Source organism: Pristiophorus japonicus, chromosome 12 (genome assembly GCF_044704955.1).
Source record: "Pristiophorus japonicus isolate sPriJap1 chromosome 12, sPriJap1.hap1, whole genome shotgun sequence".
NCBI lineage: Eukaryota > Metazoa > Chordata > Chondrichthyes > Pristiophoridae > Pristiophorus > Pristiophorus japonicus.
In genome coordinates, this window is record NC_091988.1 from 53,545,535 (window position 1) to 53,573,062 (window position 27,528).

Consider the following 27,528-nt stretch of genomic DNA (forward strand, 5'->3'; position numbering starts at 1 on the left):
TCCCCAGAAACCATTCCAAATGTAGATCACTTTCTGCATAAAGGAGACATTCAATAACTGCACTAACATTACCTTTTACTAGTGTGAACCATGTCACTTTGTCTTACTCCCACATTAGTTAAATATTTCTCTAATTTCCTCTTAATTGGCAGCTGTGACTCAGTGGGCAGCACACTTGCCTTGGAGTCAGAAGATTCTGGGTTCAAATCCCACTCCTGGGACTGGAGCATATAAATCTAGACTGATAATCCAGTGTAGTGTTGAAGGAGTGCTGCACTGTCGGAGGTGCTGTTTTTCAGATGAGATATTAAACCGATGTCCTGTCTGCTCTCAGGTGGAGATAAAAGATCCCATGGCACTATTTTGAAGGGCAGGGGAGTTATCCCTGGTGTCCAGGCCAATATTTATTCCTCAATCAACATAACAAAACAGATTATCTAGTCATTATCACATTGCTGTTTGTGGGAGCTTGCTGTGTGCAATTGGCCATCACGTTTCCCACAGTACGACGACACTTCAAAAAAGTACTTCATTGGCTGTAAAGCGCTTTGAGACACTTTATAAAGGCACTTTATAAATGCAAGTTTTTCTTTTTTCTTTAAATTGTAACATTTGATATATCCAATAACTGTAGAAAAAATAATCCAACCCATCCCTTTATGCTAATACCATAAAACTTTACCAATTCACTGACTACTGGAAATAATTTTTTATTAGACCTTCTGAAATCTTTTGAAAACTTTGAACATTTTCACAAGAAGTCTCTTATGACCAATCAAATGCTTTTTGGAATCCCAACATACCAAATCCACTACATGAGTTTGGTAAGTGGGTGAGTTTGGGCAAGTGGGGGTGGCAGGTGCTGTTTTGTTTTGTTTTTCCTACCTGTGCTGACACTAGAGTAGTTGATAAGGAGTGTGAGAGTAGGAGACGGAGGCCCAGAGACCAGCCCAACCAGCTACAGACAAAGATAGAGGGGTGCGAAATCGAGAGGTGATGTCACAGCTAAGCTGGTAAGTGATTGGTTGTTCAACTGGTAAGTATAACTTTCTTTTAGACTGACTTTTAGATTGGTTTAATTGGCAGCGAACTACTAAGTAGCTGTTTAGTGTTTAAGTAAATTTTAGTAAGTAAATTAATTTAAGGGTTAAGTCATGGCAGGAGAGCTCGGACCCGTGTCATGCTCCTCCTATGCTATGTGGGAAGTCATGACTACTATGTGTGCGGGAAGTGTGTCCAGCTGCAGCTCCTGACAGACCGCATGGTGGCACTGGAGCTGCAGATGGACTCACTCTGGAGCATGCACGATGCTGAGAATGTTGTGGATAGCACATTTAGTGAGTTGGTCACACCGCAGGTAAGGGTTAGGACAGATAGTGAATGGGTGACCAAGAGACAAGGCAAGAGTAGGAAGGTAGTGCAGGAGTCCCCTGCGGCCATCTCCCTCCAAAACAGATATACCGTTTTAGATACTGTTGGGGGAGATGACTTAAGAACATAAGAATTAGGAACAGGAGTAGGCCATCTAGCTCCTCGAGCCTGCTCTGCCATTCAATAAGATCATGGCTGACATACCAGGGGAAGGCACCAGCAGCCAGGTTCATGGCACCGTGGATGGCTCTGCTGCACAGGAGGACAGAAAAAAGAGTGGGAGAGCTATAGTGATCAGGGACTCTCTTGTAAGGGGAATAGATAGGAGTTTCTGCGGCCACAACCAAGACTCCGGGATGGTATGTTGCTTCCCTGGTGCAAAGGTCAAGGATGTCTTGGAGCGGCTGCAGAGCATTCTGGAGAGGGAGGGTGAACAGCCAGTTGTTGTGGTACATGTAGGTACCAACGATATAGGTAAGAAGCGGGAAGAGGTCCTACAAGCTGAATTTAGGGAGCGAGGAATTAAATTAAAAAGTAGGATCACAAAGGTAGTAATCTCTGGATTGCTACCAGTGCCATGTGCTAATCAGAGTAGAGGGAGCAGGATAGGTATAATAAATACATGGCTTGAGCAGTGGTGCAAGAGGGAGGGATTCAAATTCCTGGGACATTGGAACCTGTTCTGGGGGAAGTGGGACCTGCACAAAAGGGACGGTCTGCACTTGGGCAGGACTGGAATTGATGTCCTAGGGGTAACATTTGCTAATGCAGTTCGGGAGTGTTTAAACTAATATGGCAAAGGGATGGGAACCTATGAAGTGAGACAGGGCGAAGTAATATGGAGTCAGAAACAGATGGCAGAAAGGTAAAAAGCAATAGTGGAAGGCAGAATAAACAAAGGCAAGAAACAAAAAGGGCCACACTACATTTATAATTCTAAAAGGACAAAGGGTGTTAAAAAAACAAGCCTGAAGGCTTTGTGTCTTAAGGCAAGGAGTATCCATAATAAGGTGGATGAATTAACTGTACAAATAGATGTTAACAGATATGATGTGATTGGGATTACAGAGACGTGGCTCCAGGATGATCAGGGCTGGGAACTCAACATCCAAGGGAATTCTACATTAGGATGGAGAATGAAACAGTTAATTCAGAGACCACGAAGGGTAACTTTGAAGGTATGAGGCGTGAATTGGCTCGGATAGATTGGCGAATGATACTTTAGGGGTTGACAGTGGAGGGGCAATGGCAATCATTTAGAGACTGCATGGATGAACTACAACAATTGTAGTTCTATGCCCTGTCTGGCGTAAAAATAAAAAAGGGAAGGTGGCTCAACCGTGGCTATCAAGGGAAATCAGGGATAGTATTAAAACCAAGGAAGTGGCATACAAATTGGCCAGAAATAGCAGCGAACCCGGGGACGAGGAGAAATTTAGAACTCAGCAGGAGGACAAAGGGTTTGATTAGGGCAGCGAAAATAGAGTACGAGAGGAAGCTTGCAGAAAACATTAAAACAGACTGCAAAAGCTTCTATAGATATGTAAAGAGAAAAAGGTTAATAAAGACAAATGTAGGTCCCCTGCAGTCAGAATCAGGGGAAGTCATAACGGGGAACAAAGAAATGGCAGACCAATTGAACAAGTACTTTGGTTCGGTATTCACTAAGGAGGATACAAACAACCTTCCGGATATAAAGGGGGTCAGAGGGTCTAGTAAAAAGGAAGAACTGAGGGAAATCCTTATTAGTCGGGAAATTGTGTTGGGGAAATTGATGGGATTGAAGGCCGATAAATCCCCAGGGCATGATGGTCTGCATCCCAGAGTACTTAAGGAGGTGGCCTTGGAAATAGCGGATGCATTGACAGTCATTTTCCAACATTCCATTGACTCTGGATCAGTTCCTATGGAGTGGAGGGTAACCAATGTAACCCCACTTTTTAAAAAAGGAGGGAGAGAGAAAACAGGGAATTATAGACCGGTCAGCCTGACATTGGTAGTGAATAAAATGATGGAATCAATTATTAAGGATGTCATAGCAGCGCATTTGGAAAGAGGTGACATGATAGGTCCAAGTCAGCATGGATTTGTGAAAGGGAAATCATGCTTGACAAATCTTCTGGAATTTTTTGAGGATGTTTCCAGTAGAGTGGACAAGGGAGAACCAATTGATGTGGTATATTTGGACTTTCAAAAGGCTTTCAACAAGGGCCCATACAAGAGATTAATGTGCAAAGTTAAAGCACATGGGATTGGGGGTAGTGTGCTGACGTGGATGAGAACTGGTTGGCAGATAGGAAGCAAAGAGTAGGAGTAAATGGGTACTTTTCAGAATGGCAGGCAGTGACTAGTGGGGAACCGCAAGGTTCTGTGCTGGGGCCCCAGCTGTTTGCATTGTACATTAATGATTTAGACGAGGGGATTAAATGCAGTATCTCCAAATTTGCAGATGACACCAAGTTGGGTGGCAGTGTGAGCTGCGAGGAGGATGCTATGAGCCTGCAGAGTGACTTGGATAGGTTAGGTGAGTGGGCAAATGCACGGCAGATGAAGTATAATGTGGATAAATGTGAGGTTATCCACTTTGGTGGTAAAAACAGAGAGACAGACTATTATCTGAATGGTGACAGATTAGGAAAAGGGAAGGTGCAACGAGACCTGGGTGTCATGGTACATCAGTCATTGAAGGTTGGCATGCAGGTACAGCAGGCTGTTAAGAAAGCAAATGGCATGTTGGCCTTCATAGTGAGGGGATTTGAGTACAGGGGCAGGGAGGTGTTACTACAGTTGTACAGGGCCTTGGTGAGGCCACACCTGGAGTATTGTGTACAGTTTTGGTCTCCTAACTTGAGGAAGGACATTCTTGCTATTGAGGGAGTGCAGCGAAGGTTCACCAGACTGACTTCCGGGATGGCGGGACTGACATATCAAGAAAGACTGGATCAACTAGGCTTGTATTCACTGGAGTTCAGAAGAATGAGAGGGGATCTCATAGAAATGTTTAAAATTCTGACGGGTTTAGACAGGTTAGATGCAGGAAGAATGTTCCCAATGTTGGGGAAGTCCAGAACCAGGGGTCACAGTTTAAGGATAAGGGGTAAGCCATTTAGGACCGAGATGAGGAGAAACTTCTTCACCCAGAGAGTGGTGAACCTGTGGAATTTTCTACTACAGAAAGTTGTTGAGGCCAATTCACTAAATATATTCAAAAAGGATTTAGATGTTGTCCTTACTATTAGGGGGATCAAGGGGTATGGCGAGAAAGCAGGAATGGGGTACTGAAGTTGTATGTTCAGCCATGAACTAATTGAATGGCGGTGCAGGCTCGAAGGGCCGAATGGCCTACTCCTGCACCTATTTTCTATGTTTCTATGTTTCTATTCCCTATGTCTAAATAATGTCTACGGATAAGATTTCAACTATGTAGACCAACTCTTCACCCTATTTTGTGGGGGCAAAAAACATCTTCTAAAGAGATTTAAAAGTAATTATATTTATTTAGTGCCTTTCATGACATCCCTTTACAGCCAATGAAGTAAAGTCACTAATGTAATGTAGGGATACTGAGCACACAATTTGCACACAGCAAAGAGCCCACAAACAACAATAAGATAATGACCAGATAATCTGTTTGTGATTCTAGTGGAGGGATAAATATTAGCCAGGACACTGGGGAGAATATCCCTGCTCTGAGCAGTGCCATATGATTTTATGTACACCCGAGGGCAGGCAGGATCACTTTCACAACTCATCTGAAAGATGGCACCTCCAGCACTCGCTCAGAATTGCCGGAATTATGTACTCAAGTCTCTGGAGTGGGGTTTGAACCTATGACCTTCTAACTCCGAAGAGAGTGTTATCACTGAGCCAAGGCCAACACCTTGCATAGCGACTTTCATGGCCTGGGATGGACAAAATGCTTTGCAGTCAATAAATTACTTCACTCTGTAGCCAAACAGCCAATTTAAATACAGCAAGATATCAGAGAGATGAATGACCAGTTAACATTTTTGGTGTTGGAAGGATAAATGCTAGACAGGACAAGAAGATAACAATCACCTGACCTTTAATGCCTCGGACCTTTTACATCCAGCCAAGAGGGCAGGCAGGGAATATTTGTACTGAGAATTTTGACCTACCAGGCACCAAACTAAAAAAGCTAGGTGAACAGGCTACACGTTTTTGCCCAGCTACTGTGCAATCCAGCCCGCAATATGAAAAGCAGATTCCACAGCACAGCCTTGAAACTATTTTGCAGTAAAAGATGCTGTATTAAATCCATAATTTAAGTGACTTAGTATTAAATCTATATAGATATATGAACAATGAGGCACAGGAATGCTGTCTAAAGCTACTATCTATGTTATTACTATTACATTCTAACAGTCAAGCATCATTCAAGAGTGAAGACAAATGCAAAGTACTGAATTAATTTTTCTAACATATGTAGTGAGTCCTTTGTAATCTGTCCTTAAACATCCTTCAATGGCCTAATACACAAAGTTCTGATGTTACATCTGGTCCATCCAGCCCATCCCACACAATAGATACGTTGTATATCAGAGACTCCCCACCTCACCCAAAAGCCATGTGATCTCCTGCAAGATACAGCAGATAAAAACTCAGGCCAATTTGGGGAAAGAAATCTGGGAAATTCCTCTGTCCCATCTAGGCCAGATTATGCTGGCCCCCAATTCATTGCAGTACCTACCTTTAAGAGGTGATCGCCACCCCAGTTAGAAACGGGTCCAGCACTCGCTTGAAGGAATTCGGCGAATTGGTGACTATCGCACAAGCCAACAACCTGGTCCAGAGGTCCACAACTCTCTTGGAAAAGAACCACCTCCTGACATCGAACCTAGATCAGGCCTTGTACAACTGGTGACCCCTGGCCCTCCCTAACCTATTTAATTGGAACAAACTCATCTGGAACACAATCTTTTCCCTTAATCAGTTTATAAACCAATCTGATCACCCAAGTCTATGCTTCTCCAAAGTATAGAGTCTCAATTCTTTTAGTTTATCTTGATAACCAAAGTGCTTTTTACTGGAAATTAGTCCATTGGCCTGCCTCTGCACCCTTTCCAAAGCCTCAATATCACCCAGGTGAAGAGACCAAAACTGGACACAGTATTCCAAGTGAGACCCGACAAAGGTCTTGTACAAGGACAAAATAGCATGCCAGGTCATAATCAATTGTCCTTCGAATGCACCCCAACACCCTATTTGCTCTAGTTATTGCTTCATGACATTGCTTATATAAACCTAGAGATGCATGCACTGGAACACCCAGATCTTTCGTTCTCCACCTCATTGCTTTTCCCTGAAGAGTGTATGTATGTTGAGCATTAGCCCTGCCCACATGCATAAAATTGCACTTTTCCACGTTAAGCATTTGCCAGTCATGAACCCAAACCCCCAACACATCAAGACCTGCCTAATGCCACTGAGCATAGTCTACGGTCCCAACACTCGCACAGATCTTGGTATCATCTGAAAACTTGCAGGTTGTGCTGCAACACCGAGTTGATTAATAATAAAGAGCAACAGTCTCACCCACAATGCCTGTAGTCAGTCTGATCATTTTTAAGAAAGGTGGGAGAGAGAAAACGGGTAATTATAGACCGGTTAGCCTGACATCAGTAGTGGGGAAAATGTTGGAATCAATTATTAAAGACGAAATAGCAGCACATTTGGAAAGCAGTGACGGGATCGGCCCAAGTCAGCATGGATTTATGAAAGGGAAATCCTGCTTGACAAATCTTCTAGAATTTTTTGAGGATGTAACTGGTAGAGTGGAAAAGGGAGAACCAGTGGATGTGGTGTATTTCGACTTTCAAAAGGCTTTTGACAAGGTCCCACACAAGAGATTGGTGTGCAAAATTAAAGCACATGGTATTGGGGGTAATGTACGGACATGGATAGAGAACTGGTTGGCAGACAGGAAGCAGAGAGTCGGGATAAACGGGTCCTTTTCAGAATGGCAGGCAGTGACTAGTGGGGTACCGCAGGGCTCAGTGCTGGGACCCCAGCTATTTACAATATACATTAATGATTTGGATGAGGGAATTGAGTGTAATATCTCCAAGTTTGCAGATGACACTAAGCTGGGTGGCAGTGTGAGCTGTGAGGAGGATGCTAAAAGGCTGCAGGGTGACTTGGACAGGTTAGGTGAGTGGGCAAATGCGTGGCAGATGCAGTATAATGTGGATAAATGTGAGGTTATCCACTTTGGTGACAAAAACACAAAGGCAGAATATTATCTGAATGGCGGCAGGTTAGGAAAAGGGGAGGTGCAGCGAGATCTGGGTGTCATGGTACATCAGTCATTGAAAGTTGCCATGCAGGTTCAGCAGGCAGTGAAGAAGGCAAATGGTATGTTGGCCTTCATAGCTAGGGGATTTGAGTATAGGAGCAGGGAGTTCTTACTGCAGTTGTACAGGGCCTTAGTGAGGCCTCACCTGGAATATTGTGTTCAGTTTTGGTCTCCTAATCTGAGGAAAGACATTCTTGCTATTGAGGGAGTGCAGCGAAGGTTCACCAGACTGATTCCTGGGATGGCAGGACTGACATATGAGGAGAGACTGGATCGACTGGGCCTGTATTTACTGGAGTTTAGAAGGATGAGAGGGGATCTCAAAGAAACATATAAAATTCTGACAGGTCTGGACAGGTTAGATGCAGGAAGAATGTTCCCGATGTTGGGGAAGTCCAGAACCAGGGGACATAGTCGAAGGATAAGGGGTAAGCCATTTAGGACTGAGATAAGGAGAAACTTCTTCACTCAGAGAGTTGTTAACCTGTGGAATTCTCTACCGCAGAGAGTTGTTGATGCCAGTTCATTGGATATATTCAAGGGGGAGTTAGATATGGCCCTTATGGCTAAAGGGATCAAGGGGTATGGAGAGAAAGCAGGAAAGGGGTACTGAGGTGAATGATCAGCCATGATCTTATTGAATGGTGGTGCTGGCTCGAAGGGCCAAATGGCCTATTCCTGCGCCTATTTTCTATGTTTCTAATGATTGGTACTACATTAGCCTCCTTCCAGTCGACAGGAACTGTCCCAGAGTGCAGTGAGTTATTAAAAATATGGGCTAGGGGCTCACACAGCATGTGTGCCATCTCTAAGCACCCTCACGTGGATAGCATCTGGTCTGACTGTTCTGTTTATTTTTGGGTTCACAATGCTGTCTAAAGCTACGTTCTATGTTATTATTATTAAATTCTAACAGTAGAGCATCATTCAAGCGTGAAGACGGATGCAAAGTACTCATTTAATATTTCTCACATACCTAGTAAGTCCATTATAACCTGTCCTTGAACATCCTTCAATGGCCTGATACACAGTTCTGATGCGTCATACTTAAGAGCTTTACCCATTACTTGCACAATTGTCTACAATTCTCTTTCCCATTATCCTTTTAGCTAATCTAATAGCAGCCTTTGTTTTCTTAACTATTCCTCTATTTGAGTATTAGATACCTTTCAATTTATTGAAATTTGTTTACATCTTATTTGTCTTTGTACATGACTGCAGCCAGCTTGGCTTTTTCTTCCCACTTGATATTTATACTTGTCTTACATTTTTTTAAAAATCTGGTTCTTAAGCTTTCCATTTGTATTCTATATCAGTATCATCACCACCTAGTGGGGTTAGCCAATTTAACCAGTTCCAAATCATCCACCATTTTAGCAAATTTTGCCCCTTTAATTAAGTGTTGTGGATTCTTAGTTCTACCAGCCAATTGAAACTAATGTGATCGCCGTTGCCCAAATGTTCCTCACATGGAGGCCAGATATAAGAGGTCGCTACATCTAATATTATCCCTAGTTACTGCATTAACATGTTGAATTACTCAATAAAAGTCAGATGCATTTCCCACCAGAAGATAAACCATTGTGCCACTGAATTCCAGGAAAATTAAAGTCACCCAAACAAAGATGGCATACTTTTGAAGTGGTCAGAATCTGTTGCCATTGTAACAGCTGATTTTGCTAGCTATCAGGAGGGCAGAAACCTTTAAAAAACAAAGACAGATTTTAGATTTGAAGGCAGCCGCTAAACACTTCTAAATCTAGTAGTCAGATCCGGAAAGTTCACTTTTGAGGAAGGTGCTGATTGCAACAAGCAACAATACAAGTGCTGGTATACTGTTGCACTGGTCAAAAGACACCTTTACGTTAAATTTAGTGAGCCCACAACCGTCACATCACTCCTATATCTTTTGCCTCGTGAGAAGTTAATGCGAAAGAGCATTTAAATCCATTAGTTGCAGGCCGGTATAACGTGAGGAAGTCCAACAGCTGCAATGTTCCCTCAAAGCTGCGAAATAATGGAAAAGGTCCCATGCAGGCTACTCACTGGTTCTTACATTGGAAATTACGCGCATGCGCAGAAATTTAAAGGAACCACACATTAAAAGAAAAAGGCTGTGCAGAACACAGCATAGCTTACAGGGAACATTGAACAGCAGGTAGATTATTCAAATAGAAAAGCAAATCTGAGGAATTATGTTAGTCCATCAGTTTAAAAAATTGGACTCCAGGCTGTTGGAGATAGACAACAAATGCAAGCTAAATAACTTATTACAGAGGTTACTTTTAAGATTTTATTGTACTGTTGCTTTCAAAACTTGCCTACATTTACATAGCTGGTAGAACGATCGTGTGATTCAGGGTCACTTCTTCTGAGCCTTTTCAGCAGACTTGGTCACTTTACCAGGTCCAGTAGCCTTCTTCTCTATAGCCTTGATCACTCCAACAGCCAACGTCTGCCTCATGTCATGCACTGCAAAACGACCTGCAGCAAAACAAATTGTTTGATTAATCTTTCTCCCTAGCCCGTCCCCCATGTATAATGAGATCGAGAAGGGCAATACAGCAAGAAGGGGGATTGACAGGGTAGATGCAGAGAGGTCATTTCCCCTGGCTGGAGTGTCCAGAACTAGGGGGCATAGTCTCAGGATAAGGGGAAGGCCATTTAAGGCCGAACTGAGGAATTTCTTCACTGAGGGTTGTGAACCTTTGGAATTCTCTGCCCCAGAGGGCTGTAGATGCTGAGTCTCTGAATATATTTAAGGCGGAGATAGATAGATTTTTGGACTCTAGGAGAATCAAGGGATGTGGAGATCGGGCAGGAAGTGGAGTTCAGGTTGATGATCAGCTGTGATCCTATCGAATGGTGGAGCAGGCCGGCTCCTCCTGCTCCTATTTCTGATGTTCGTATTTTCTGAAAATTCAAGTGGAAGTGGGTGACACATGTACTTACGTTACACCTGATAGAGAAGGGCAATATAGCAAGAAGCAGGCCACCAACTCTATTAAGTTTGTCGAAACTGGGAAAGTTGGTGAATAGCAGGAGGTTTAAAAAGTATCATTCTCACCAAGTGGAGGATAAGCAGCGAACGTCTCCACACACATAGGCTTCCGTGGGATCATCACAATGATGCCAGCATCTCCAGACTTCAAACTCTTTGGGTTGTCCTCCAGTTTCTTGCCAGAACGACGATCAATCTTCTGCTTCAGCTCAGAGAATTTGCAGGCAATATGTGCCGTGTGGCAATCCAGTACAGGGGAGTAGCCAGCATTGATCTGTCCAGGGTGGTTCAGAATGATCACCTGAGAACAAACAGCATGGTCGGCAAATAGAGCACAGAATGCTGTTCCACCTACAGCTGGTAATCTAGCATTTCCATCACTGGACCAAGGTTACAAGTGTTTATTACAAAGAACAGGGTTAGATAGGGTCAAGTTAGCACAATCAAGTCTTGCTTGTACTTCTAGAATAGAATCATATATTTACAGCACGGAAGGAGGCCATTCGGCCCATCGTGCCGGTGCACAAAAAGCTATCCAGCCTAACCGCCACTTCCCAGCTCTTGGTCCGTAGCCTTGCAGGTTACAGTGCTTCAAGTGCATATCCAAACACTTTAAAATTGGATGAGGGTTTCTGCCTCTACCAGGCAATGAGTTCCAGACCTCCACCACCCTTTCAATGAAAAAAGTTCCCCACTAATCCTTCTATCAATTACTTTAAATCTATGCCAGCTAGTTATTGACCCCTCTGCCTTCGATCTATTACTTTAAATCTACGCCCCCTTGTTATTGACCCCTCTGCTAAGGGAAATACTAGACCCAAGTTAATTTACATTAATTAATAACAATGCAGTGCATGTAGTGAGTTGCAAGCCAAAAATTGTTTGGCGTTTTGGTGTGGACAAAGATTAACATAGCTTTTCTGGATTTTGAAATTTAAATAAGGCAATCAAGCCAATCAAATGAAGACAGGACTCCCATCAGCACATCAATAGCCCTGCTCCTCTACAACAGGATCACTTAAATCTCAAATACTCCGGTTTAGTTCAGAAGGAAGAAATTAAATACATTTCAACTATTTGACGAAGAGTTTTCAATTGGTCAGCAATCTCTCCATGGCCTTGCTCCATCCCATCTCTAATCTCCTCCAGCACTACAATCCTCAGAACTCCATGTTGCTCCATTTCTGCCCTAGTGGACCCAATTCCCTTTACCCCTCAATTGGTGGTGGTGGTGCTTTCAGCGGTCTAGACTCAAAGCTCTGGCATTCCCTCCCCAATACGCTCTTAAGACGCTTCTTCAAACCTACCTCTGACCAAGGTTCGTCACCTGTCCCAATATCGCATGTGGTTCAGTGTCAAATATTCTGATAATGCCTTGGAACATTTTACCACATTAAAAGGCACCATTATAAAATTAAAATTGTTGTTGACCAACATTCTAGACATTAAGGCCCATCATGCCCTGCTTGCTCACCTGGGCTGTGAAACTGCCAGTTTCCAAAGGAGGATCATTCTTGCTGTCTCCAGCAACATTTCCACGTCGAATATCCATGGTCGACACATTCTTGACATTGAAGCCCACGTTGTCCCCGGGCATTGCTTCTGCAACAGCTTCATGGTGCATCTCCACAGATTTCACTTCAGTGGAGAGGTTAACAGGAGCAAAAGTCACCACCATGCCAGCCTTCAGGATTCCAGTTTCCACTCTGCCCACTGGCACAGTACCAATCCCTGAATACACATGGCAGAAGAAAGTTAGAGTTTAACTTTTGAAATACAATGACCATGTATTCAGCATAGATGAATCGGAACCCACCTCCAATCTTGTAGACATCTTGTACGGGGAGACGAAGGGGCTTGTTTGTGGGGCGTGATGGAGGCAAGATAGCGTCCAGAGCTTCCAACAGGGTGATACCAATAGCACTGCCTTCCTTGCGGTCCATTTTCCAACCTTTGAACCAGGGCATCTGTAATAACAGTAGCATTAGATGCACAGCACATTCTGTTTGGAGGAGAAATTTCGACTAAAGTTTGAGGAGTTTGCCAGCCAGACCCAAATTAAAATCAAGGTCTATGCACTAAAAGGTTCCAGTGCAGAGCAATTTTTTTAAATGACTGTCAAGAATACAACTTGAGGCAAGTATTGAGCCCTACTAAAAAGGGGGGGAAGTGCAGACCAATTCAAATATATAATCACAAGTGGGTGCAAATAATTCTTAAGGGGTTCAAAATGGAAATAAAATGAACAAACCCCATGAACAATCAGAAATATTACTACACAATTGAGGTCAAGAGTGGCGAGGGGAGCAAGCTAGCCCACGTTGTAATTTAGCCCCAGATCACTTGTTGTAAGCAAATTACATAGGCTATACAGCACAGTAACAGGCTATTCGGCCTAACCAGTCCATGCCAGCGTTTATGCTCCAAATGAGCCTCCTCCAGTCTTTCCTCTTCTATATCTGTCATGTATTCAACTGTCATTGTAACACATCTATAAGCTTACCTAAGTTGGACACCTTGAGAATACTGACCACAGGGGGCTAACTTGTGGGAGACACTCCTCGCCTGGACTTTCAGGTATAAAAGGAGAAGCTCCACCCACTGTCTCTCTCGTGAGGTCTTGGTAATAAAGGTAACTGGTCACAGAATGATCTTCTCTCAAGTATGGGCCTCGTGTGCATTTGTACTGTATAGCAAGGACATATTATTGGCGACGAGAAACTGGGATTTAAACCTTGTGAGCATGGCCACAAGCAGCACAGAAGAGAGGTACTGTGTTGGTGATGATTGGAACGACTTTATTGAGAGACTACAGCAAAGTTTTGTCACCAAGGAATGGTTGGGACCGGATTCGGCCAACAAACGCAGGGCTCATCTCCTGACGATTTGTGGATCCAGAACATACTCCCTGAGGAAGGGCCTTCTAGCGCCAGAGAAGCCGGCGGACAAGACGTTAGAAGAGCTCAGTAAGTTGATCGGGGAACACCTTAAACCGGCGAGCAGCATGCGCATGGCGAGACACCGGTTTTACACGCATCGGCGGCGAGAAGGGCAAAGCGTTCCAAACTTCGTGCCAGATATCCGGCGACTGACGAGCCTATGTAAGTTCCCAGATGCATGCAGAGTGGAGATGCCACGAGACTTTTTTATTGAGGGCATCGGGCACGCTTGGATTTTCAGGAAACTGATTGAGACCGAAGACTTGACCTTGGAAGCGGCGGCTCTGATAGCCCAGACAATTATCTCAGGGGAGGAAGAGACCAGAATGATTTATGGCAAAAATCTTGGCTCAAATGCGGCAAACGACCAGGGAGTCAACATTGTTAACGCGGCACACAGTTCTCTAGGCAGACAAGGGCAATTGGACATGCCCCAGCATGCAGTTGAACCCAAAGGGGGAATTCAACAGAGACAATGGCTAGCTGAACAGCAATTCTTGCCATCGCAATGGACAATGCGGGTAGTAATGGGGCCATCAATACCTGTTAATGGTGCGTTTCAGGCCAACATCCCCAGCATCGAAGCACTGACCGCGCTCGATCAGCTCCATTGGGTGGGCCACAAAGTGGAGGAAGAGCATCCGGGAGGGTCCTGTGCACCTCGAGTCTCATCGCCGAGAGCAAGCAGACAGCGGAAGGAGCGTGCGTCAACCCAAGCTCCTCCACCCACCCACCCTTTCCTTCAACCACTGTCTGACCCACCTGTGACAGAGACTGTAGGTCCCACATTGGACTCTTCAGCCACTTGAGAACTCACTTAGAGTGGAAGCAAGTCATCCTCAACTCAGAGGGAGTGCCTATGATGATGACGCTTTTTATATGATGACCATATTATGCTAACCTTGTTTAATGCTGCAGTGTTTTTTTAAGCGGACTTAAGTCAGTCCTGTCCATAACCGAATGGGGCAGGGAAGAATGACTCGATAGTCCAAGTCATTTCTGCAGCAGTGACCAGGACCCCAACTTAGCAGCACAAATTGTCAATAGGAGAGGTCTGCCTTGTGTGTGTGTGTGTGTGTGTGTGTGTTTTGCTTGCATGTATACTTCCAATTTAAAAAAGAAATTACTGTAGGCTAGGATTGGCTACAAGAATTGCTAGCAAATGTTTAGACAGTAGAATAGATGCATTATCGTTATTGATTTCAGAACTATTAAAGCAAGAGGTTTGCAGGAAGATAAAACATCCCTCCACCATATAAGACTCTGATGGGATTGGACAGGTTAGATGCAGGAAGAATGTTCCTGATGTTGGTGAAGTCCAGAACAAGGGGTCACAGTCTAAGGATAAGGGGTAAGCCATTTAGGATCGAGATGAGGAGAAACTTCTTCACTCAGAGAATTGTGAACCTGTGGAATTCTCTACCACAGAAAGATGTTGAGGCCAGTTCATTAGATATATTCAAAAGGGAGTTAGATGTGGCCCTTACGGCTAAAGGGATCAAGGGGTATGGAGAGAAAGTAGGAATGGGGTACTGAAGTTGCATGATCAGCCATGATCATATTGAATGGTGGTGCAGGCTCGAAGGGCCGAATGGCCTACTCCTGCGCCTATTTTCTATGTTTCTATGTTTCTATGTTTCCACCTCCAGGCAAGAACCAACTTCAAAACGAACTTCAAAAAGTTGCAATTTGAAAGGATTGGGCATGGCATAGTTACTGCTCTGGTTACTCAAGCTTCAGTTGTCGAGAGAGATCACTAATCCATGGTCCATGTAAAACTTTGTAGCATGAAAGTTGATGACCCACAAGCTATGCCAGTAACTTGTGGACAGAGCCTATGAAACATAATTACTCCCATTATTCTACTAGATGTATTGAAGGGGAAGCTAGAGAAACACAGGAGGAACGAAAAAATACAAGGATATGTTGATTGGGTTAGATGAAGATGGGTGGGAGGAGGCTCGTGTGGAGCATAAACACCAGCATGGATCTGTTGGGCTGAATGGCCTGTTTCTGTGCTGTAATACTATGTAATACTATGGGCCCAAGTTTCCACATGATTTGCGCCTGATTTTTAGGAGCAACTGGTGGAGAACGGACTATCTTAGAAATCGCAATTCTCCACATTTTTTTTTCTGCAGTTCTAGTCAGGTAGAACAGTTCTACTTTGGAAGAGAATTTTTTCTTCAAAAGGGGGCGTGTCCGGCCACTGACGCCTGATTTCAAAGTTTCCACCATGAAAAGGTACTCCAAACTAAAGTAGAATGGAGCAAGTGAAGATTTTTGTACAACTGAAAAAACCTGTTCTACACATTAAAAAATCAGGCGCAGGTTACAAATTAGGCGTCCAGAACGAGGTGGGGGGGGGAGGGGGGGGAAGGGAACTCATTAAATTCTACAATAAATCCTTATTTATACTTCTACAAATATTATACAAATAAATCCAACCTGAATAAACATTTATAAGCAAAGAAAAGATTAAATAAACCATCTTCCTACCTGTGTAAAAGTGCTTCAGGCAAGGAGAATTCTGCAGTCAGCCTGAGGCGCCCGTTCTTCCCGCGGATGGGGGGAGGGGGAGGCGCCCGTTCTGCCCGCGGGGGGGGGGGGGGGTGGAGGGGAGAGGAGGCGCCCGTTCTTTCCCGCGGGGAGGGGGGGAGGCGCCCATTCTGCCCGCGGGGGGAGGGGAGGGGAGAGGAGGCGCACGTTATTTCCCGCGGAGGGAGGGAGGGGAAGGAGACAGCGGTTTGTTGCCGCGGAGGGGAGGGAGGGGAAGGAGACAGCGGTTTGTTGCCGCGGAGGGGAGGGAGGGGAAGGAGACAGCGGTTTGTTGCCGCGGAGGGGAGGGAGGGGAAGGAGACAGCGGTTTGCCGCCGTGGAGGGGAGGGAGGGGAAGGAGACAGCGGTTTGTTGCCGTGGAGGGGAGGGAGGGGAAGGAGACAGCGGTTTGTTGCCGCGGAGGGGAGGGAGGGGAAGGAAACAGCGGTTTGTTGCCGTGGAGGGGAGGGAGGGGAAGGAGACAGTGAGAAGGCTGCAAGTGCTGAAGTGCTGATGGCAATGCGCTTTTATTAAAAAAATGTTCAAAAATTAAACAGCTACAAGAACTACAAAAATGACCGAGTGCCAATGTTTTTTTCACACTGAGCATGCGCGAACGCTCCAACGCGCACGCGCAGCGTTGCCGGCAGGAAAAAACTAATTTAAATAGTACCCGCCCCCTCCCACTTACAAAATCGGCGCGAGTGTAGGCTCCGCCCTCCTGGGCGCCGCGCCAAACAGACAAGGAGCTGCAAAGCGCTCGAGAATAGCACGTTTTTTTTCTGGCGCCGTTTTAGGCGCGAAAAACGGGCGCCCAGCTCGGGGGGGCGCCCGTTTTTTATCCTGTGGAAACTTGGGCCCTATGTAACTATAGTATGGTTCTGATTTTCCACCTTTCAAAATTATAATAGTTGGCATTCAACAGTCTAATAGCAGATTACAAAATAAAATGGTCACTTACTTTAGTGCTGCATTCCTGCATGTTGTCCCCATGCCATCCTGAAATTGGTACAAATGCCACCGCATCAGGGTTGTAGCCAATCTTCTTGATGTACGTGCTTACTTCTACCATAATTTCTCCAAATCTCGAGCAGCTGTAGGGGGGCTCTGTGGAGTCCATCTTGTTGACTCCAACAATCAGCTGCTTGACGCCCAAGGTGAAGGCCAGGAGCGCATGTTCCCTGGTCTGTCCATTCTTTGAAATGCCAGCCTCAAACTCTCCTACACCTGCAGCCACAATTAGCACCGCACAGTCAGCCTGAAAACAAAGTCCTTTCTTAGACAGTAACTTCACTGACTATTTGTCAAGAAGAGGAAAAAAAAAGGACATGTACAGCACATGTTGCTATCAGACAGAATTTTGCTATGCTGGTTCAAGGGTTGTTTCCAGGTTTAACAAATAGCCTGGATATATCTTGGAAGGGTTCACTTCCGTGCATGCCATCTGAGAATTCCATGCTAACATTAGAGAATGTCTCAACAGCACAGACCTCGATTTGTGGAATTCCTATCTACAGTATACAGGGGCTGCAACCCCAATGCTGAAAGGGCACCTGTTGCCATGCCTTAGCCAGCAGACTCAGGCAAGAGATAAACTAGTGCAGTTGCAGGAAGGGGAAAGTAGTAGATAATGTCAGGTTGAACTAAAAAGAGTGAAAGAATTGTAACTTAACTGGTTTGTGTGGGAGGGTGGGGGGAGAAAACAAGAGTAGAGTGCTAGTATGAATGGGTTGGAAGAATAATATGGCTGATGGCTGTAAAGAAGGTGGGGTGGGGTTTGGGAGACTGTCTGAACTAGATCCAGAGAATAGAGTGTCTTTTGATTTGGCATGGTTCTTGAGGGGTGATAAGCGATGGTCTGTTGATAAACTTTACATCAATGACACTAAAATTAAGTGCCTAAAATGAGTTAAAATGTATAATTACAGTGTAAATTGTTGACATACTCCCAAGCTCTTCATGGAGTCACTGCCCCGGATTTCCCCTTCAGATCTCCATATACTTTTCTCCTTTCCCCTTTCAATGAAAGTGTGGAGATATTGGAATATTCATTTGTTGTGTATGTATAATGTATGTTCTGTAACACTTGACCACTGAATGTATCTTCACACTGTATACACCATACCTGTATACACCATACCTATACCCAAGGGTCACCTGCACATTGCAGGTAACCAAGTATAAAAGGGAGCTCACTTCATTGTGTCCTCACTCAAGGAGCTGCAATAAACAGACTAAGGTCACTACAGTTTAAGTACAATATCCTTACCTCATGGAGTCACGACTAGAGTGCTTGCATATACTACATTAAAGTCCTAAAGCCCATGAAATAACTGGTTTTCACATGTCCACAGATAGTTCTCTAGTTGGATATGTAGGCCTACCTGGGAAGTGCCAGTGATCATGTTCTTTATGAAGTCCCTGTGCCCAGGTGCATCAATGATGGTGATGTAGTACTTGCTGGTTTCAAACTTCCACAGGGAAATATCGATTGTAATACCACGCTCCCTCTCAGCCTTCAGTTTATCCAGCACCCAGGCATACTTGAAGGAGCCTTTACCCATCTGCAAGATACAAGTGGTTAGAGTCTTACAAGACCATTTAACACTTCCCCATCAATTATACATAGCAGGTTCTTTCCCCCCCACCCCATCCACCAAAAATGTGATCAATCAAGAGAACTCTCACACTCAAGACAATTTCTTGGACATCCAAAAAGTCATTCCTTAGCAGTTACACTGTGAGGGATACGAGATATACTCACCCAGGGCCGTAACCAAGGAGTGGAAATTGGTGATGGGGGGGGGGGGGATGTGGAGGGAATACAATACAAGAGGCAATCATGAACATTTATTAGTGCTCATACTTGAATTACAACAAAGTAGCTTAGGAATAAAGTACTGGTTCAACAATTATCCTATTGATTAATTTGATTGATCATATATTTAACCAAACATGTGGGTTTATGTTTATAGCTTGGTTACAGTTGCACTCCATGTTTAACTTTACAGCTTTATAGTTGGGAACAAATTTCATTTTCAACACAGGAAAGGCACATTACATGCCATTAGCCTCAAGTTCATGCTTTGAAGACTCAGGTTGCACTGATGAAAGTTTCACTTTTGATTTTTTTTTAAATAAAAGAATCTCCAACATCTTTCACTATTTTACTGGGTAATAGGGTTGAACTCTTTCAAGCATTGAAATGTACAAGATGGGCAAGTTAGAGCTGTCGGCCTGGGCAGGTTATAGAGCTATGGAGGAATATTAAATGGTTTGCACTACTATCAGATCAGCTGCCCATTATAATCACAATCATCCAAAGTCAAAATTACCATTAGGTCTTAATAACTTTTATCTAATAAATTGACAAAGATTCAGTACAAGACAGTTTGTGATTTTAGAGGAGTGTTTAACAGGAGCTTGAAGCTTCAGTAATCAAAATCAGAGTAGCTCAAGTGAAGAATGAAAGAATGCTGAAATACTATCTCAGCCCGAATCAAATTCTGGCAACTCCACCAATCATGGCCCTGAACAAGTGCAATTTAAAGTCCCTTTTCATTAAAAAAAAGAAACTAGCAATTAAATCCTACACTTGAAGAATCAGGGCTCCACAGAATGTATTATCTGCATATGGAACAAATGGCACATAAGAACATAAGAACATAAGAATTAGGAACAGGAGTAGGCCATCTAGCCCCTCGAGCCTGCTCCGCCATTCAAAAAGATCATGGCTAATCTGGCCGTGGACTCAGCTCCACTTACCCGCCCACTCCCCATAACCCTTAATTCCCTTATTGGTTAAAAATCTATCTATCTGTGATTTGAATACATTCAATGAGCTAGCCTCAACTGCTTCCTTGGGCAGAGAATTCCACAGATTCACAACCCTCTGGGAGAAGAAATTCCTTCTCAACTCGGTTTTAAATTGGCTCCCCCGTATTTTGAGGCTGTGCCCCCTAGTTCTAGTCTCCCCGACCAGTGGAAACAACCTCTCTGCCTCTATCTTGTCTGTCCCTTTCATTATTTTAAATGTTTCTATAAGATTACCCCTCATCCTTCTGAACTCCAACGAGTAAAGACCCAGTCTACTCAATCTATCATCATAAGGTAACCCCCTCATCTCCGGAATCAGCCTAGTGAATCGTCTCTGTACACCCTCCAAGGCTAGTATATCCTTCCTTAAGTAAGGTGACCAAAACTGCACGCAGTACTACAGGTGTGGCCTCACCAATATCTTGTACAGTTGCAGCAGGACCTCCCTGCTTTTGTACTCCATCCCTCTCGCAATGAAGGCCAACATTCCATTCGCCTTCCTAATTACCTGCTGCACCTGCAAACTAACTTTTTGGGATTCATGCACAAGGACCCCCAGGTCCCGCTGACTGCAGCATGTTGTAATTTCTCCCCATTCAAATAATATTCCCTTTTACTGTTTTTTTTTCCCAAGGTGGATGACCTCACATTTTCCGACATTGTATTCCATCTGCCAAACCTTAGCCCATTCGCTTAACCTATCTAAATCTCTTTGCAGCCTCTCTGTGTCCTCTTCATAACCCGCTTTCCCACTAATCTTTGTGTCATCTGCAAATTTTGTTACACTACATTCTGTCCCCTCTTCCAGGTCATCTATGTATATTGTAAACAGTTGTGGTCCCAGCACCGATCCCTGTTGCACACCACTAACCACCGATTTCCAACCCGAAAAGGACCCATTTATCCCGACTCTCTGCTTTCTGTTAGCCAGCCAATTCTCGATCCATGTTAATACATTTCCTCTGACTCCGCGTACCTTTATCTTCTGCGGTAACCTTTTGTGTGGCACTTTATCGAATGCCTTTTGGAAATCTAAATACACCACATCCATCGGTACACCTCTATCCACCATGCTCGTTATATCCTCAAAGAATTCCAGTAAATTAGTTAAACATGATTTCCCCTTCATGAATCCATGTTGAGTCTGCTTGATTGCACTATTCCTATCTAGATGTCCAGCTATTTCTTCCTTAATGATAGCTTCAAGCATTTTCCCCACTACAGATATTAAACTAAACGGCCTATAGTTACCTGCCTTTTGTCTGCCCGCTTTTTTAAACAGAGGCGTTACATTAGCTACTTTCCAATCCGATGGTACCTCCCCAGAGTCCAGAGAATTTTGATAGATTATAACGAATGCATCTGCTATAACTTCCGCCATCTCTTTTAATACCCTGGGATGCATTTCATCAGGCCCAGGGGACTTGTCTACCTTGAGTCCCATTAGCCTGTCCAGCACTACCTTCCTAGTGATCGTGATTGTCTCAAGGTCCTCCCTTCCCACATTCCCGTGACCAGCAATTTTTGGCATGGTTTTGTGTCTTCCACTGTGAAGACCGAAGCAAAATAATTGTTTAAGGTTTCAGCCATTTCCATATTTCCCATTATTAAATCCCCCTTCTCATCTTCTAAGGGACCAACATTTACTTGAGTCACTCTCTTCCGTTTTATATATCTATCTGTTTACTACCTGTTTTACTATCTGTTTTTATGTTTTGCGCAAGTTTACTTTCGTAATCTATCTTTCCTTTCTTTACTGCTTTCTTAGTCATTCTTTGCTTCGTTTAAAATTTTCCCAATCTTCTATTTTCCCACTAACCTTGGCCACCTTATACGCATTGGTTTTTAATTTGATACTCTCCTTTATTTCCTTGGTTATCCTCGGCTGGTTATCCCTTCTCTTACCACCCTTCTTTTTCACTGGAATATATTTTTGTTGAACACTATGAAAGAGCTCCTTAAAAGTCCTCCACTGTTCCTCAATTGTGCCACCATTTAGTCTGTGTTCCCAGTCTACTTTAGCTAACTCTGCCCTCATCCCACTGTAGTCCCCTTTGTTTAAGCATAGTACGCTCGTTTGAGACACTACTTTCTCACCCTCAATCTGTATTACAAATTCAACCATACTGTGATCACTCATTCCGAGAGGATCTTTTACTAGGAGATCGTTTATTATTCCTGTCTCATTACACAGGACCAGATCTAAGATAGCTTGCTCCCTTGTAGGTTCTGTAACATACTGTTCTAAGAAACAATCCTGTATGCATTCCATGAATTCCTCCTCCAGGCTACCCCGTGCGATTTGATTTGACCAATCGATATGTAGGTTAAAATCCCCCATGATTACTGCCATTCCTTTTTCACATGCCTCTATTATTCCCTTGATTATTGTCCGCCCCACTGTGAAGATATTATTTGGGGGCCTATAAACTACGCCCACCAGTGACTTTTTCCCCTTACTATCTCTAATCTTCACCCACAATGATTCAACATTTTGTTCATTAGAGCCAATATCATCTCTCACAACTGCCCTAATATCATCCTTTATTAACAGAGCTACCCCACCTCCTTTCCCTTCTTGTCTATCCTTCCGAATTGTCAGATACCCCTGCATGTTTAATTCCCAGTCTTAGCCACCCTGCAACCACGTTTCTGTAATGGCCACCAAATCATACCCATTTGTAATGATTTGTGCCGTCAACTCATTTACTTTATTTCGAATGCTACGTGTGTTTAGGTAAAGTGTTTTAATACTAGTTTTTAAACCATGATTTTTAGTTTTGACCCCTCCTGCAGCCCCTTTATATTCATACATATTGTCCCTTCCTATCACCTTGTGGTTTACACTTACCCCAGTGCTACTCTGCTCTGTTGCCTCCTGCCTTTTGCATTCTTTCTTGGGGTCCTGTTCATCTGCGCTCTCACCCACTCTAACTAGCTCAGAGCCCTCTCCTGGGTTCCGAATACTTCTCGCATTGAGGCACCGAGCTTTCAGGCTTGCCTTTTTATTACACTTTGACCCTTTAGAATTTTGCTGTACATTGGCTCTTTTTGTTTTTTGCCTTGGGTTTCTCTGCCCTCCACTTTTACTCATCTCCTTTCTGTCTTTTGCTTCTGTCTCCATTTTGTTTCTCTCTGTCTCCCTGCATTGGTTCCCATCCCCCTGCCATATTAGTTTAACTCCTCCCCAACAGCACTAGCAAACACTCCCCCGAGGACATTGGTTCCAGTCCTGCCCAGGTGCAGACCGTTCGGTTTGTACTGGTCCCACCTCCCCCAGAACCGGTTCCAATGCCCCAGGAATGTGAATCCCTCCCTGCTGCACCACTGCTCAAGCCACGTATTCATCTGCGCTATCCTGCGATTTCTACTCTGACTAGCACGTGGCACTGGTAGCAATCCCGAGATTACTACTTTTGAGGTCCTACTTTTTAATTTAGCTCCTAGCTCCTTAAATTCGTCTCGTAGGAACTCATCCCTTTTTTTACCTATGTCGTTGGTACCAATGTGCACCACGACAACTGGCTGTTCTCCCTCCCTTTTCAGAATGTCCTGCACCCGCTCCGAGACATCCTTGACCCTTGCATCAGGGAGGCAACATACCATCTTGGAGTCTCGGTTGCGGCCGCAGAAACGCCTATCTATTCCCCTTACAATTGAATCCGCTATCACTATCGCTCTCCCACTCTTTTTCCTGCCCTCCTGTGCAACAGAGCCATCCACGGTGCCATGAACTTGGCTACTGCTGCCCTCCCCTGATGAGTCATCCCCCTCAACAGTACTCAAAGCAGTGTATCTGTTTTGCAGGGGGATGACCGCAGGGGACCCCTGCACTACCTTCCTTGCACTGCTCTTCCTGCTGGTCTTCCCTAGCTGGCTGTGGATCCTTCACCTGCGGTAAGACCAACTCACTACACGTTCTACTCACGTCATTCTCAGCATCGTGGATGCTCCAGAGTGAATCCACCCTCAGCTCCAAATCTGCAACGCGGTTAGTCAGGTGCTGGAGGTGGATACACTTCCCACACACGTAGTCGTCAGGGATACCGGAAGTGTCCCTGAGTTCCCACATGGTACAGGAGGAGCATTTCACGTGACCGAGCTCCCCTGCCATGACTTAACCCTTAGATACGCTTAATTTAGCGACAACAATGTTAACAGGTTACTTACTGATATAAAAAAGAAAAAGACAATAATGTTAACAGCTTACTTACTGATATAAAAAAGAAAAAGAAAAGCTGCTCACCAATCACCAGCCAATCACTTACCCCTTTGGCTGTGACGTCACCTTTTGATTCCTTTCTACTTCTTTTTTGCTTTTTCTCCCAGCTGGAGCTGTATAAGTACGCCTCTTATCGGCCTCTCCACGCATCCCAGACTCGCGCTGCTTGAACTGCCGTTCCTCCTCCGATGTTGGGCCTCTTATTTTCCATTGCCCATTGCACATTGCACATTGCCCATTAGATACCAAAATATATAACGTTGCTGAAAATGCTGGTATAAGCATTCAAGGGATTTTGCAATCAGAATATCCTTTGCTTACGGCAAGCAGGCCATAAAAAATTAAACTTGGAACCTAACTGTTTAAAAAAAACAACATACTCCTTCACAGTTCACTAGCCAACATAGCAGGAGAATGTCAGTATTAGTCTTTTAAAAGGGGTCAGGATTTATGTAGAAGAACTATATTAACCGCAACTCCATCATATAGAGCAAACATTTCAAGTAAAAAAATTCCTTCTCACAAGTAAAAACTTTAACAAAACTGGTGTACCTCTGCAGCTTCTTTCTCAAACTTTTCAATTGTCCTCTTGTCAATCCCTCCACACTTGTAGATTAAGTGGCCAGTAGTCGTGGATTTGCCAGAGTCCACATGGCCAATGACTACAATGTTAATGTGGATTTTCTCTTTGCCCATCGTGCTGATACTCAGAAAAAACTGCACAAACACCTGAAAAAAAAATAAAAGAATAACCTTGCTACCAAAAGCAGCAATTTATATTAGCTGGATAACCTATCGCTTCGACACTTGTGCACCTGCAATTATTTTAGTTGATAACCATAAATCAAGTGCCCCCTGATTAAAGGGGGGCACTAAAACCAACACATTAAACAAATTAAACTTTTGGCGGTAAACTTAAATCAAATTAAAATTTGGTTGCCGGGGTGATGATGCACTCTAGTCCCTCCGGCACCCACCTCTCGCGGAAGGCCTCGAGTGTACCAGTTGACACTGCGCACTTCCTCTCCCGAGACACCCGGGAGTGGACATAGCCACACAACAGAGGTAAGTAGTCAGGCTGAATGACCCCCCTCAACCGCCCGCTGCCTGGACCCGTTAATGGCCGCCTTGGCCAGGCCCAGGAGCTGACCTCCGAGGAGGTCCTCGGACTACACTGTCCCCCTCTTCACACTGGGTGGCCAAAGTTCAGGAGAGTGGGACTGAAGTGGAGCCAGAAGTTGAGGAGTAGCCCCCTCAAATAAAGAAACAGGGGCTGCAACCGCTCACAATCTGTGTAAATGTGACATACAGACTCATCCAGGCCGCAAAAGTCTGGATGAGTCTGTATGTAGCAGTTCGTCCTGATCCAAAATGTATATATGTCAATCATCTTGTGCGGAAGGGAGCGGGTAGGTCACAGGGCCTCCTCATAGGACTGCTCCTGGGCATGGCCAAGGTGGTCATTAAACAGTCCAGGCAGCGGGCGGTCAAGAAGATCATTCAGCCTGACTGCCTGCCTCTTGTTATGTATGTGAACCTCACCTGTTGTGTAAGACTTGCCACTGGGGGGCACACCTGTGGGAGACCTATGGGTCACCTGTGTACCCTGGAGCAAGCAGGTATAAAAGGTAGTCCACCACACTGCTGCCTCACTTTGGAGTTATGTTAAAGAGACCAAGGTCACAATGGTTTGAGCTTACAACACAGTCTCATGGAGTTATTCTGAGCTTAACAACTGGCGACGAGTTGCAGATCACAAACTTTCAAGTGGAAATGGCTGCCATTGGTATTCTTGAGAGATTTGCTGAGGATGATGATTGGGAAGCCTTCGTTGAGCGTCTCAGCCAGTACTTAGTGACAAACGAGCTGGACATGGCTGAAATGGAGATCAAGCGCAGGGCAATTCTCCTCACCGCATGTGGGTCATCGGTATATGGCCTCCTCAAAGATCTAGTGGTCCCAGACAAACCAACGGACAAGATTTACTCAGAGCTGTGTGCGCTGGCTCAGGATCACTTCCAGCCAAAGGGGAACATCTTATTGGCCAGGTATTGCTTTTACACGTACCATCGCTCTGAGGGCCAGAACGTGACGAGCTTTGTCGCTGACCAACGCCGCCTTGCCAGACAGTGCGAATTTGCAGGATCTTTGGGGGAAATGTTGCGGGACTTTATCATGCTCGGACTTGGCCACGAGTTCATCCTTCGCAAACTACTGTCTGCCGAATCCTTAGATCTGAGCAAGGCCATCACAATAGCCCAGGCCTTCATATCCATAGGTGACAACACAAGCAGATATCTTCACAGAATCGAAGCTCACTGTGTTTAAGTTATGCCTTTAGCAGGCAGAACTGTACATGGTAGGGCCCACACGACCGCAGGGGTCAGGCCGCTGTGGAGTGCTAATGTGAATCCATTAACACCATGCTGGCGCTGCGGGGGCAGTCACAGAGCCCATCAATGTCGATTCAAGCACTATGTGTGCAAGGGCTGTGGAATAATGTGGCACCTCCAGCGAATGTGCAAGCGACCTCTGACTCACCACATGGCAGAGTCAGCAGAGAGTGACTGATCCAGCGTGGATCACGCTGAACGAGCAGGAGAGGCAACTCAACCGGAGGATGCGAAGGAAGTGTATGGGGTACACGCCTTCACCGCCAAAAGCCCTCCAATAATGTTAAAAGTTAAACTCAAGGGCATTCCAGTCTCCATGGAATTGGACACGGGGGCGAGTCAATTGATTATGAGCCAGAAGGCTTTTGAGAAACTGTGGAGTAATAAGGCACAAAGGCCAAAACTGAGCACTTACACCAAAGGACTCATACCTGTTATTGGCAGTGTGGCAGTGAAAGTATCGTATGATGGAATGGTGTATGATTTCCCACTATGGATTGTACCAGGCGATGGCCCAACGCTGTTCGGCAGGAGCTGGCTAGGCAAGATCCGGTGTAACTGGGACGACATCAAAGCACAGTCTTCGGTGGATGGTGCCCCATGCGCCCAGGTGTTAAACAAATTCCCGGCGTTATTTGAGCCAGGCATCGGCAACTTCACAGGTGCCAAAGTGCAGATCCATCTTGTTCCTGGGACACGGTCCGTTCATCACAAGGCCCGAGCAGTCCCATATATGATGCAAGAGAAAGTCAAAATCGAGCTGGACAGGCTTCAACGAGAGGGAATCATTAGGCCAGTCGAGTTCAACAAGTGGGCCAGTCCAATCGTGCCGGTACTAAAGAGCGATGGGACGGTCAGAAGCTGTGGGGACTACAAGGTGACGATCACCCGAGTCTCGTTACAGGACCAATACCCGCTACCCAAAGCAGAGG

General features: G+C 44.8%; 1 protein-coding gene across 1 annotated transcript; it reads right to left on the bottom strand.

Moving 5' to 3' along the window:
• Positions 1 to 10,049: 10,049 nt before the first annotated feature.
• On the bottom strand, positions 10,050 to 24,899 carry LOC139277260 (elongation factor 1-alpha, somatic form-like). The gene is made up of 7 exons (XM_070895484.1): positions 24,756 to 24,899; positions 18,550 to 18,729; positions 17,127 to 17,423; positions 12,505 to 12,655; positions 12,163 to 12,419; positions 10,755 to 10,989; positions 10,050 to 10,171 (listed from the first exon to the last, which is right to left on the bottom strand). The coding sequence occupies exons 1-7, from the start codon at positions 24,897 to 24,899 to the stop codon at positions 10,050 to 10,052; spliced, it is 1,386 nt and encodes a 461-aa protein (XP_070751585.1).
• Positions 24,900 to 27,528: the final 2,629 nt, after the last annotated feature.